Source organism: Ictidomys tridecemlineatus, chromosome 2 (assembly GCF_052094955.1).
Source record: "Ictidomys tridecemlineatus isolate mIctTri1 chromosome 2, mIctTri1.hap1, whole genome shotgun sequence".
NCBI lineage: Eukaryota > Metazoa > Chordata > Mammalia > Rodentia > Sciuridae > Ictidomys > Ictidomys tridecemlineatus.
In genome coordinates this window covers 9,660,965-9,674,754 of record NC_135478.1, presented here as the reverse complement: position 1 = coordinate 9,674,754, position 13,790 = coordinate 9,660,965, and the positions used below count along the sequence as shown (strand labels likewise).

General features: G+C 50.6%; 1 protein-coding gene across 1 annotated transcript; it reads left to right on the top strand.

Annotated features, from left to right (window-relative positions):
- Positions 1-3,642: 3,642 nt before the first annotated feature.
- Farsa (phenylalanyl-tRNA synthetase subunit alpha) lies at positions 3,643-11,577 on the top strand. The gene is made up of 13 exons (XM_005336215.4): positions 3,643-3,826; positions 5,796-5,933; positions 6,019-6,117; positions 6,191-6,309; positions 7,750-7,842; positions 7,934-8,062; positions 8,134-8,249; positions 9,711-9,795; positions 9,875-9,974; positions 10,069-10,237; positions 10,317-10,394; positions 10,511-10,625; positions 11,182-11,577. The coding sequence occupies exons 1-13, from the start codon at positions 3,680-3,682 to the stop codon at positions 11,315-11,317; spliced, it is 1,524 nt and encodes a 507-aa protein (XP_005336272.2). The 5' UTR covers positions 3,643-3,679; the 3' UTR covers positions 11,318-11,577.
- The last annotated feature ends 2,213 nt before the right edge of the window (positions 11,578-13,790 follow it).

Below are 13,790 nucleotides of genomic sequence, written 5' to 3'. Positions count from 1 at the left end.
AAGTGACTCTGCAAACTGTGACTCCTGAGTTGGAGATAGGACTATTTCTCTAGTTGCTGGCTGTTTTACTTTCCTCTCAGTGAGTAAACGAAGGGGGTCTCTGTCTTGTGGTCTCCCACAAACGGCCAGGATTTTGCAATTAAACGGCTATGGGCAGAAACAGGGGGTTCCGTTTAGGAAGAAGAAGGAAAGACACAGATGGTTATGGAGATAGAGCCCTAAGGAGATAAGCAGAACCCTTGGATCTAGAGTCTTCTTCTGAAGACGTGACTGACACTAGTTCCTTCCTCCCACACACACACTCTATGAGAAGGAAGGAGAGCTAGGGGTTTTCCAAACGTTGAGCAAATTAGTTCTGGACCTGGGTACGCTGGAGTGGACTGGGGGAAGGGTGACTCCTGGCAAAGGGTGGAGAGGGGTTGCTTCCTCACTAGTGCTGGGAAATCAGAAGGGGAGGACCTGTGTGCAGGTCCACACAGGCATGGCCACTATTTAGAATTTTCCAACCTAGTCCCACGCAGGATGATGCCCAAGCCCACACTGACTGACCTTTTTTCACTTTCCCTCCTGTCCTGTGTCATGGATACATGAGCTTGGTGCTTTCTCCCTGAGCCCCCCACCTGCAGCACCTGCAAAGCACACTTAAAAACTACTTGGTGTGTGATGGAAGAAAGGAAGGATTCTTGTAGAAATAAATAAACCAAACCTGGGAAAGTGCTTTGAAGCTGAGAAGAGAACTTTGAGGAAAGTGACCTGAATAAAGGAGCTCATCATAGGATCAGAATTGGGAAGTATTAGTAATCACACATGATAGGTTCGACTAATTGTGATGTGAAATGAGTAAAAGTGTTCTGTTTATAACAGTGCCTCAAAGGCCATGGTATTAGCTCAGTGGTGGAGTGCTTACCTAGCACATGTGTGAGGCCCTGGATTCAATCCCCAGCACTGCCAAAAGAGAGGAAGGAGTTCCTCAAGGCTGGAGATGTGTCTCAGTGGTACAGTGTCAGCTTAGCAAATGAGAGGCCCTGGGTTTGATTCCCAGCAGTGTCAATAAATAAATAAAATAAAAGGTGCGTGGTCTATACTCAACTTAGTATTAGCAAATATTATGTACATATGTGCATGATATATCATTTTCTTATAGTAACCTGGGCTCACCAAGCATGGTGGCAGATACCTGCAATTACAGTGGCTCAGGAGGCTGAGGCAGGAGGATCATGAGTTCAAAGCGAGGTGCTAAGCAACTCAGTGAGACTCTGTCTGTAAATAAAATATAAAATAAGGCTGGGGTTATGGCTCAGTGGTCAAGTGCCCCTGAGTTCACTCCCCAGTACAAAAAAATAATAACAATAATTAAAAAATAAGGGCTGGGGTTGTGGCTTAGTGGTAGAGCGCTTGCCTAGCAAGCGTGAGGCACTGGCTTCGATCCTCAGCACCACATACAAACAAAGACGTTGTGTCCACTGAAAACTAAAAAATAAATATAAAAAAAAAGATTAAGCATTTTGGTGATTAACTTAAGCGGCAGATGTTAGATTAGAAAATAACAGTGTTCCAGGGCTAGGAATGTAGCTCAGTGGTAAAACATGCACTTAGGATATGCTTGCACCACAATAAAACAAAACTCCCTTCAAAAGTATTTATTTTTCTTTATTCCTCTCTTTCTCCAACTTTTTTTAGATACGGGACTTGCTATGTTGCCCAGGCTAGCTTCAGATTCATGAACTCAAGCAAGCCTCCTGCCTGAGCCTCCTGATTGCTGGGATCACAGGCTTGGGCTATCCCTGAACTACCTGTATTTATGACATAGTTGTCACTGGTCACATGTGACTATTGGTCATTTGAAATGTGGCTGATCCCAAATGAGATTTACACATCAGAGTTTGAAGAAAATATGAAAAAAAATGTGCAAAATATTTCATTAGTAATCTGTATTGTAAGGGTTAAAAAAATAACCTGGACATAACAGGTCATGTAAATTCTCAAAGGGAATTCCACCAGTTTATTTCTTCTAATATTTTCTTAGTTATCAATAGAACTTTATTTAATATATATGGTGCTGAGAATCAAACCCCGTGCCTTGCACATGCTAGGCAAGCACTCTACCACTGAGCTACAACCCCAGATGCCACTAGTTTCTTTTTTGAGGTTGCTACTAGAAAATTTTAAATTACATGTTTATTATTATTACTATTATTATTTTGCAGCACTAGTGATTGAGTCCAGGGCTTTGCACATGTTAAGCAAGCACCTTGGTACTAAGCTACATTATCAGCTCTTTTTAAAAGTTTTTCTAACAGGTATGGTGAGTGAACACCTCTAATTCAAGCAGCTTGGGAGACTGAGACAGGAGGATTGCAAGTTCAAAGCCAGCCTCAGCAATATAATGAGGCCCTGAGCAATTTAGGCAAATCCCTGTCTCAAAATAAAAATAAATAAATAAATAAAGGGCTGAGGATGTGGCTCAATAGTTAAGCACCCCTGGGTGCAATCCCATTTTTTTTTTTTCACTGCCAGGAATGGAACCCAAAGCCTCATGCACACTACATTAGCTCTCTACCTCTAAGCTACCCCTCACCCCCAGCTCCTAAATTTCTTTTGAGACAAGGTAGCCTAGGCTATGATAGAACTTGTGATTCTCTTGCTTTGGCCTCCACAGTAGCTGAATAGGACTATGCCACCACATCCAGCCACCATATTTTATTTCCATAGGAAGAAACTGATGTAGACGATGCTTCTCCTTTTTTTGCCTCTTCCTTTTTCCTTTTTTTTCCTCCCCTGGTACTGGGGATTGAACCCAGGGACACTCTGTCCCTGAGATATATCCCCAGCCTTTAAGTTTTTATTTTGAAACAGGGTCTTGCTAACTTGTCAAGGCTGATCTTGAACTTGCAATCCTTCTGCTTCAGCCTTCTGAGTACTAGGGTTAACAAGGTGTGCCACCATGCCCAGCGTAAAACCATGCGTTATTGCCCTGACGTTGATCTCCTGAGATCTGGAGGGTTCATTTCTGACCTCATTTCTAGCCATTCCCTATAGAAGCTTGGGCAAGTCATATCAGCCTCTGAGCCTCTGTATTCTCATCTGTGAAATAGATTATGTGGATATCTGCACCACAAAGTGTTTTTTGGAAGAAACGAAATAATACACCTGAAACACTCCTTATAGTTTAGCCTGCACCTTTATTGTCACTAGGTGGGTTCCTCTCCTCTCTACAAATAAGGATGGGCCACACCCAGCCTCCCTTTCAGAGGTTCAAAAGTAGCTGATACAAGCAATTTGACCATGTTGGGAGCCTGCTACCTTCTGCCCTCTGTAAGAGCAAGAGAGAATCCTAGAAGGGTGGAGGGGTTATAAGCCCATAGAGGGTGAAAAAAGCTCAAGGTCATAGCCTACTGGTGGTGTGGTTGCATGAAATTCAAAACAAAACTGTTTCTAACCTTGAGGTCATCAGGTGCAGCTCACTGCTCGACCAACAGCCACTGGTCGAGCCACTATGGAGGTAGGAACCTAGTTCTTTCCACGCTTTGAGGCTCAGTTGCCACACTTTTAAGATGGCGACATCCAGAGTCTGTAATCTGGTTTTCCACACTCAAGATGGCGGCGCACGCTCGGGGCGCCGGTTCCGGTTCCGGTTCCCAGGCCGGGCCTGAACACGCTGAGCGCTCTGGGAGCAGCCATGGCGGATGGTCCTGTGGCGGAGCTGCTGTTGCAGCGGCTGGAGGCGGCAGATGGCGGCCTGGACAGCGCGGAGGTCGCGACCCAGCTGGGTGTGGAGCACCAGGCGGTGGTGGGCGCAGTGAAGAGCCTGCAGGCCCTAGGCGAGGTGATTCAGTCCTGCGATGCGGGGCCTCCTTGCTTCTGCCCCTGTAGCCCCCTTGCCTGCAGAGTTCTCCTTCCAGGCCAGACTCCCTCAGCCTGGTTAGGAGTAATTAAAATGGGCCCATCGGGTGTGCGCTGACCGGGAGTGTGGAACGAGTGAGCCTCGGGCACTGGTGAATGTGCCTCAAGCGATAAACGTCCTGGGGGAGGATCAGCATGCTGTCGGAGGTGGGGGCCTTGTACTACAGTGGACTAGGAAGACGAGGCAGCAGCGTTACAATCTACTAAGGAGGTGCCAAGTGACCGGAGTGATTGGGGAGGCACAGGGAACCCAGCGGTGAGGTCTTAGGAGAGCGGCCCGCCTGGTGGGTCTGTCACCGTGAATAAAAGCCGTGGCGTATAAGGGATCCACTCTAGGGTATTGAGGAGGGCGTCGGGAGGCCGAGGCAGGTGTCAGAGGAGAACAGCATGGCCAGAATTGCAACTCTTTACCTCACAGGGGTACTGGGGAGCCACAGAAATAGTAGCTAGTCAGATGTGGTGACGTCTACATTATCTTTGGGAAGGACTGACAGGGCAGGGCCAGAGGCGAAGGCAGAGGCTGGCATGATGTCTGCTGTGGGGAGGCAGCTGGAAAGGGGGCCACAGAGGAAGATTCAGGCCAAAGAAGGGGGAGCATGGGCAAATTCCATCTTGGGCAAATGGAGGGCCCTGGAATCATGGGATGAGGATGCCAGGAGGCTCAGTGAGCCACCGAGGAGGCTGGATTCATTAGGCCAGGATCTAATGAGTTTTATTTGTCAAAGCAGTTTTGTGCCCATCCTACTCTCAGCTTTACTTGTCTGATCCTTTCCGTAAACCGAGGATTATTTTCATTTTGCAGATAGGACAACTCACGCTCAGCATAGATAAGTAACTTGATGAGTGTCACTAGAAGGGTCTGGTGAACCTGGATTTGAAATGTAAGTGCTCAGACTGCAAAGCCTGAGGGCCTCAGTGCAGAGAAGAGTTCAAAGTCACAATGTGTGGGTGACAGTGCTTTGATCCATGTGAAATTGACAATTTTTAGGTTAAAGAGAGTTAAGTAATGACAGTTTAATGGGAACCAGATGACAATAATAATAATAATAATAATAGAGTTAACCTAACATGTTAACCACCCGATATTCTTTCTGTGTACGGATTCACTTACTTCTCAAGACTCATCAAGGTACCTTAAGGATGAGAAAAGTCACTCAGGGCTGCAGGTGTAGCCAGTGTTAGAGTACTTGTCTAGCAAGCACTGAAGATGTGAGTTCCATTCCCTAGCACTGGGGGAAAAAATATTAGGGAGGTTAAACAACTTGCCCAAGGTCACACAGCCACTGAAGAGCAGAACTGGGATTAAAAGAAAGGCAAACTAGAGCCTGTAGACCCTGTCCACTTGACCTTGTCTGTGTCTTTGTGACCTTGGACCTTTTCTCATCTTGGAGCCTCTGGTTTCTATTTGTAATGTGGACCTCCATTGCCCTTCTTTGGTACTCTAGGCACTGAAATACAAACACATAAATTAGAGTCAAATCTATTTACCTATGACCTTGAAGTATGTCACAGTTTACAAAGTGATAGTAAACATATAGCCACACCCAGTGGTGTGTGCCTGTGGTCCCAGCTACTCAGGAGTTAAGGCTAGCATGGGGAGCCTAGTGACAATGTTCCTGTGTGGCATGTTGGGGGTACTGAAATGGAGCTGTCCAGCCCACACCCAGCCATGGGTGTGGCTCATGTAACACTGTCACTGTTACATGAGAGAAAAGGAGGCTGGGCAAAGGGAAATCCTCCCTGTGGGGTCTTTTGGCCAGAAAGTGGTACAGCTGGTGTGTCAAACAGCTTTAAAAGCTGTTCTTCAAATCTCAGGCCCAGTTCCTCTGTGAGGGCCTCCTGGCTCTGAACCCATCCCTGCCTTCCTCTCTCCTGTCCCCATTTCTGTGCAGGTCATTGAGGCTGAGCTTCGCTCTACCAAGCGCTGGGAGCTTACTGAAGAGGGTGAGGAAATTGCCCGGGAAGGCAGTCATGAGGCCCGGGTGTTTCACAGCATCCCCGCAGAGGGCCTGGCCCAGAGCGAGCTCATGGTAGGAGTCTGGGGAGCAGGACCTAGGGAGGTAAGGGGGTGACAGTTGCCTTTGTGCCATACTTACTGCAACCTAACTCCCCCAGCGCCTGCCCAGCGGCAAAGTGGGTTTCAGCAAGGCCATGTCCAACAAGTGGATCCGTGTGGACAAGAGTGCAGCGGACGGGCCCCGTGTGTTCCGAGTGGTGAGTTCCTGCAGATGGGTGGGCAGGTGGACAGACAGTGGGCCCCTGGCCTTCACACCCCTTGCTGTGGCAGGTGGACAAGGTGGAGGACGAAGTGCAGCGGCGACTCCAGTTGGTCCAGGGCGGGCAGGCTGAGGAGCTGGGTGAGAAGGAAAGGAGCGAGCTCAGGAAGAGGAAGCTGCTGAATGCAGTGTGAGTGGCGCCCCCCCCCCCCCAGGCCAGGCCTCCACTTCCTGTGTGGCATGTTGGGGGTACTGAGAGGGAGCTGTCCAGCCCACACCCAGCCACAGATGCTGCTGGGCTCATGCAACCCTCCTGCCAAGTGCTGTCTCCCACTGACCTTCCATGCAAGGTGTGCCACCACCTCCCTGCTTGTGTGTCATTAGCAATTGAATCCAGGGCGGTGTCCACCAGGCTACAGCCCCAGCTCTTTATTTTTTGAGATCGGGTTTCCCTAAATTGCCAGGCTGGCTTCACACTTGGAATCCTCCTGCTTCAGCCTCCTGAGTTGCTCGGATTACAAGCATGTGTCACACATTCAGCTGCGTGTGTCACCTTAAATAGGCAACCCTGACATCCTCCCTTCCCCACTGGAGTTTCACAAAAGCCCCTCACTGCTGGTATCCATGTCTCCTGCCCTGTCCCTCTCCTTCACAGTACTTAGCACTGCGTGAAGTCCAGAGGACGTGCCCCACAGCTCTGGGGGCCGGGGCAGGTTGGGAGTTCTGCTCTCAGTGGCTTAGAGAGCACACAGGAGCTGGGCTGAAGTCCAGGCTCTGCCACTTACCAGTAGTGTGACTCAGTCAAGGCATCCAGCCCTTACCAGCCTCAGTTCCCTTCTCACAGGATTGTGGGGTGGCATTAGTGGAGCAGAGCCTGCATGGGGAATAAACTCTTCCCAGCTGTATTCTTAGCACCTTGAGTTGACCCTGACACACATTTGGGCTTTTTTTTTTTTTTTGTATCAGGGATTGAACCTGAGCGCTTTACCACTTAGCTGTATCCCCAGCCCTTTTTATTTATTTTGAGGCATGGTCTCACTAAGTTGCTTAGAGCCTTACTAAATTGCTGAGGCTGGCCTTGAATTTGCCATCCTCCTGTCTCAGCCTCCCAAATCACTGGGGTTCTAAGTGTGTACCACTGTGCCTGGTTCTTAATAAGTATTTGTTGAATGAATATGTGAACAAACACAGGGAGAGGTGGTAGCCACGTAAGAGTATTTCAGGTGGAAATAAATATCAGGAAGAACATGAAGCAGTCGTCCAGGTGGTATGGCACATATCTGTAATTTTAGCTACTCGGGAGGCTGAGGTAGATCTTTTTTTGAGTCTAGGGGTTCCAGACCAGCCTGGGCAACATAACAAGACCCTGGGTCAACATAGGTATGGTGGTGCACATCTATAATTCCAGCTACTCGGGAGGCTGAAGCAGGAAGATTGCAAGCTCAAGAATAGCCTAGGCAGATTACTCAAAATAGAAAGGGCTGAGGGTGTAGCTCAGTGATAGAGCCCCTTGTTCAAACACACACAAAACAAAGCCGAGTGACTTGGCAGTGGTTTTAGAACTGGCATCAGATGGAAGATCAAGGAGAACCTGTTGATGACAGTGGCCTCCCCTCCCCTTTGGCTGCAGGACCCTGAAGACTTACTGGGTGAGCAAGGGCAGTGCCTTCAGCACCAGAATCTCCAAGCAGGAGGCAGAGCTGAGCCCAGAGATGATCTCCAGGTAGCAGTGGCTCCAGGGCTGGGGGCAGGTGGAAGCCGGGGAGAGGGGCGGGCCTCCCTCACCAGGCCTGTGCCCTCCGCATCCCCCACAGTGGTTCCTGGCGGGACCGGTCCTTCAAGTCCTACAACTTCGCTGCCCGTGGCGTGCTCCCTGACAGCGGTCACCTGCACCCACTGCTCAAGGTCCGCTCCCAGTTCCGACAGATCTTCCTGGAGATGGGGTGAGCACATGGCTGGGGGCCGGGGGCACAGCCATAGGGGCAGGCAGGGCAGTCACTGCATGTCCCCGCAGGTTCACTGAGATGCCGACTGACAACTTCATTGAGAGCTCCTTTTGGAACTTCGACGCTCTCTTCCAGCCCCAGCAGCATCCAGCACGTGATCAGCATGACACCTTCTTCCTACGAGGTGCGTCAGCCCTAGGTGCCTGGCTAAAGGACAGAGGAGGAGCCTGGCCTAGTTGGGATCTTTAGCCTGTGGCCGTCCCATTTTATAAAATGAGATTTGCCCTCCATGTGGCCAACAAAGCCCCTGGGAGCCTGTTCATCAATCTTTTGTGATCTCCTTGTTCCACTGACCCTAGTCTCTGCTCTTCCCTGATAGTGCCAGGCTGTGCCCACCTTAGGGTCTTTGCTCATACTATAACATCCACTGAGATCTGTTTTGTCTGAGATTTTTAAGGCAACTCTCGGGTTGTGAGTATGGCTCGGTGGTACAGCACTTGCCTAGCCTGTGTAAGGGCCTCAGTTCCGTCCCCAGCACTGCAAAAAAATTAATAAACAAGAACATCCTGATATATCCCCCTTCCCTGCTCCACCCACAGCCCTGAGTTTGTGTATGTGTTGCTGCGGGGAGAACCCAGGGCTTTGCACACGCTAGGCAGGTGCTGTAGTCCTGGGCCACATCCCCAGCCACCAGCCCTAGTCTTCATTATAGTTTCCTTATTTCTTCTCTCCCCCTCCCTCCCTCCCTTTTACGCTGTCCTTGATGTCATCTAAAATTGAGTGACTTTCCACAATGGTGGATGTCTCCCCCACCCAGATCAGACAAGGTCCTTGGGTACCCATTACCTGATCTGCAGCAGTGAAGTCACTGTCATCTTTGTTGTGGCACCCAAAACCTACTAAGCACTTATTATATACCAGTCACTGTTCTGATCTTCCACCACCTACAGAAAAGTAGTACTGTTAGCCCTCTTTTATAATTGAAACTGAGGCACAGAGAGGGACCATTCTTGTCCTGGTCCACACAGCTTATAAGAGCTAGAGTCAGTATTCACTGGGTCTCAGTCTTTCCAGGAGCGAGCACCAAATTTGTGTCTCTGGAAGGGAATCTTAAGCATTTGCACAACTCCGGGCCGAGGTTGGCTCAGTGGTAGAAAACTTGCTTAGCATGTGCAAGGCCCTGGGTTCCGTCTTCAGCTGTGTGGTGAGGCAGGCGGTAAATGCCACAAGGAGTCGTGTGTGTTTGTGAGTGTGCCGGGCTGAGGAGGAAGGGGTGGTTGCCGTCAGGTTCAAGTCTGTTTAGCAAAGACTGATGAGGGAGGGGCTGTGTTCGGAGTGAAAGCTCCAGGGAGAGGGAGTGGCCCGTGCAAGGCTGGACTGTGCCTGGTGTGCCCACTGGGACGCCTGTGACTGGTGTTGGTGATCAAGCAGGAGCATGAGCAGACAGGGCAGGGAGGCACTGGACAGGGCTGTGGGAAGACTTTCTCCAAGTAAGCGCGGAACCACTGAGGGTCCTGGGAGAGAACTGTGGCAGGTCGAGCATGCCAGGCACCCTCTGGCTGCTGCCACCACCACTGTGCAAACCTGAAGCAGTGGCTCTGTGAGAATGTTCGTGGACCAACCAGATGGCACTCTGTCCTGCCAGATCCTGCCGAGGCCCTGCAGCTCCCAATGGACTACGTCCAGCGAGTCAAGCGGACCCACTCTCAGGGCGGCTACGGTTCACAGGGGTGAGGCAAGAGCAGGACCTCGGGGTTGCGGAGGGGAAGATGTCGGGGGCTTGACCACAGTGTGACTTTGCTCCTGAAGGTATAAGTACAACTGGAAGCTGGATGAGGCTCGGAAAAACCTGCTGCGCACACACACCACAGCGGCCAGTGCCCGGGCCCTGTACCGTCTCGCCCAGAAGGTGCGGCTCAGCAAGGGCCGGGGGTGGGTGGCTGGTGTCGCAGCTCTGTGGGCTCTCTGACCCCAAGCCCTGTGGGCCTGGCTGTTGCCCCCAGAAACCCTTCACGCCGGCCAAGTACTTCTCCATTGACCGCGTGTTTCGGAACGAGACCCTGGATGCCACGCACCTGGCCGAGTTCCACCAGATCGAGGGTGTCGTTGCTGACCACGGCCTCACCCTGGGACACCTCATGGGTGTCTTGCGGGAGTTCTTCTCCAAGTTGGGTGAGCAGGCGACTGGCCCCGTGGTGCTGAGGGCACTGGGAGGGTGCTGGGGTCACCAGCCTGACTCCCACCCCCACAGGTCTCACCCAGCTGCGCTTTAAGCCCGCCTACAACCCTTACACCGAGCCCAGCATGGAGGTGTTCAGCTATCACCAAGGTACCCCTGGCTGAGCCAGGTCCCCCACACTGCCGAGCCCCCAGCCCACTTGCCCAACTCACTGCCAGGCCCAGCCCGCCACACGCTGCCCTGTCTTCTGTATCCCACACCCACAGGCCTGAAGAAGTGGGTGGAAGTGGGGAACTCTGGGATCTTCCGCCCTGAGATGCTGCTGCCCATGGGGCTCCCTGAGAATGTGTCGGTCATTGCCTGGGGCCTCTCCCTGGAGCGGTGAGTACTGTTTGGCTGCCTCAGGCAACTTCATGTGTCCTTTCCTGGGCAATCTTAGTGCCTGGCCCTGGGCTGTGAACCCAGAGCTCACAGCCCTGCCTCCTCTGAGCAGGGGAGCAAGGATGACTAGCAAGATGAATAAGTAAACTTAGTAAATGAGATCCATGAAACCAGAGTGTCCAAGGACAGCAAGTATTGGCAAGGACAAAGCGGAAAGGCTAAGGAGACTGCCGGGGACGGCTTTGTGGAGCACTTGGCCTGAGCAGGTTGGAGATAGAAGGGGTGAGCCAGGGGGATCTCTGGGAAGGTGTTCCACACAGCAGGTGGAGCCAATGCAAAGTCCCTGAGGCTGGACTGGTGTCTTTGGAGAACCTCAAGGAGGAAGGGGTGGCTGGAGAGGGGGGGAAGAGATGAGGGAGAGGAGGCAATGTGCAGGACCTTGTGGGCCACAGAGAAGATGTTGGCTTTTACTTTGAAGAAGCTGAGAACCTTCAGAAAAATTCTGAGCAGGGAGCATGACCTGACCTGTTTTAAACTGTGACCCTTCCTCCCCAAGCCCGACGATGATCAAGTACGGCATCAACAATATCCGCGAGCTGGTGGGCCACAAGGTGAACCTGCAGATGGTATATGACAGTCCCCTGTGCCGCCTGGACACGGAGCCAAAGACCCCACAGACACAGGCTGCGTGACACAGGCTGCCCCAGGATCGCCCATCCTCCCTGGGTCCCTGCCGCTCAGCCTTTTTACATTCTTCATCAGTGACCCCCTTGTATTTATGAGGCCTCCGTGAGGCCAGTCCCCCTCCCGCCTCTGCACCCATCCCAGAAGCAGGCCCCAAGGGGTGGGTGGCAGCTTCCTTCTGTGGGCCTTCTGTGGGCTGCTGATCTTATGAGGTGGGCCAGGGAGCCCTGGAGCCCAGCTGTGTTAATAAAGTGGGCACTTGCCCTCATCTGGTGCCTTTCTTTAGGGGCCCCGTGTGTCGCTCCATGGGGAGGACATGGGATAATGGGTCCCTGGATGTGGGTGGTGGAGGTGAGTAGGGGGACCTGGGAGGCCCTGCCGGCTCCACCAAGCCCTCCTCTAGGTGAACGGAACAGAAACTCCCTGTGCCGGGGACGCCACTGGAGGTCCAGAGGCCAAACTCCCTGCCAGGCAAGGAGGCTGGTTCTCTGTGTGTGGCACAGGGGACTGAGCCCAGGGCCCACCACATGCTAGGAAGCGCTCTACTGAGCTACAACCAGCCTTTTTAAAAAAATTGAAGTGGGGTCTGGCCGAGTTGCCCAGGCTGGCCTCAAACTTGTAATTCTCCTGTCTCAGGTTTTCAAGTAGCTGGGGTTACAGTATATGCCATGGCACTTGGCTGGAATTTTTTTTTTTTTTTTTTAAGGAAATAAAGTAGTTTTATGTTGAGCCAAATATGAATGACCATGGCCTTTCTGGAAACATGGATTAAAGTTACCCTGAAAGGCATGTTACTGCAGCAGAGGTTACAGCAGGCAGCTTTAATATTCACAGAACAAAAGAAAGTCATAAATTAACACATTTACCAAATACACAGGTAGGAGCGTCAGGAACTGGGCTACTGCAAGGGGGAAATCTCTTCGGGTTTGAGGTGGGATCTAATAGCATCGGAGCTTTGGGATTGGTGGAGGCTAGAGGTCTGCTCAACTCAGGGTGCTTTCCAAGAGATTTACCTAATAGGACAACATTGGGTCAATGGCTACTAAAGGGATTAAGATGTGGACCCGCAAGTCCGTCTGTCCAGTCAGCAGGGCCAGTGTGAAGCAGCTTCTCCACAGAACTTAGGTTCACAAAGAGGGGATTTCTTTTGCAAAATAAAGAGCACTGAATAAAATATTTGTGGTGGGATTTTAAGCTCTAAAGATCTTGAGTTAATCAGTGGAGAGGTGGTAAGAGCACAGTGGCCAAAATCAGACGGATAAAACAGCTCAACACCAGCACCACCAATTACATTTTCCAACACCCAAACCAATCCCATGATTCTCTGTAAACCAACTGGTTGTTATTCAACTCAGTTCTGAAACTAACTACCCATAATTAGCACAGGCCCCACAGGCCAAGGGCTCAATTGAGTAGGTCTGTCCCACCAGAGGCCAGTCTCAAGCCCAGGGCTACTTGTACTTCTGACCTCGGGTTCCATGACCTCCTCAGGTTCAGTAGTTCGATAGGATGCTCAGAGAATTCAGCATGCTTAGCTTACATTAACGACTCAGGGACAGACAAATGGAAGAGATGCATAGGGCGAGATGGGGCTGGGGGTGATGACATGTAGCTTCCAAGTCTTCTCATGTACTCTTTGGTACCCTCCAGGTACCAAACTGGAAGTTCTCTGAACATTACTGTTCAGGAGTTTTGTTTGTTTTCAATACTGGGGACTAAATCCAGCGCCCCATAATACTAGGCAACCACTCTCACTAAGCTACCCCTCAGTTCTTTTTACTTCAAGACAGGGTCTTGCTAAACTGTGGAGGCTGGCCTTGAACTTGTGATCATCCTGCCTCAGCCTCTCAAGAGAAGAGGGTTTTCAAGAGTTTTTTTTTTTTTTTTTGAATTTTTAATATTTATTTTTTAGTTCTCGGTGGACACAACATCTTTGTTGGTATGTGGTGCTGAGGATCGAACCCGGGCCGCATGCATACCAGGCGAGTGCGCTACGGCTTGAGCCACAAGAGTTTTTATAGAGCTTAATCTCCAGTCCTCTCTCATTCTGCCCCTTCAAGGAGATCAGTGGATGGGGCTGAAAGTTCCAGTCCTGGTTCACTAGGCCTTTCCGCCAACCAGCACAATCTAGACACCCCACTCTATGACACCTTATTAGCATAACAGAATTTTTTTAGGCAGGGAATGGGGAGATGCTAGGGATCAAACCCAGGGCTTTGCACATGCTTGACGTAACAGTAAGCCTTTGAGATTTTTCTGTGTCATCCTCAAATCTTCAAACCCCAGGCTGCAGGAAGTGCATTTTATTCAACTTGTGGCTATTTGCTGAATCTTTACTTTTTATCAGATGTTTTTCCCTGCAGCTTTTAAACAGCCTCATTTTTGCTTTGTATCACCCTGTTAATAGAATGAGGATAGATTCTGAGATTGAGTGGTACTTTTGTGATCACACTGCTGGTAAGAGTCCAGATTCAAACTCAC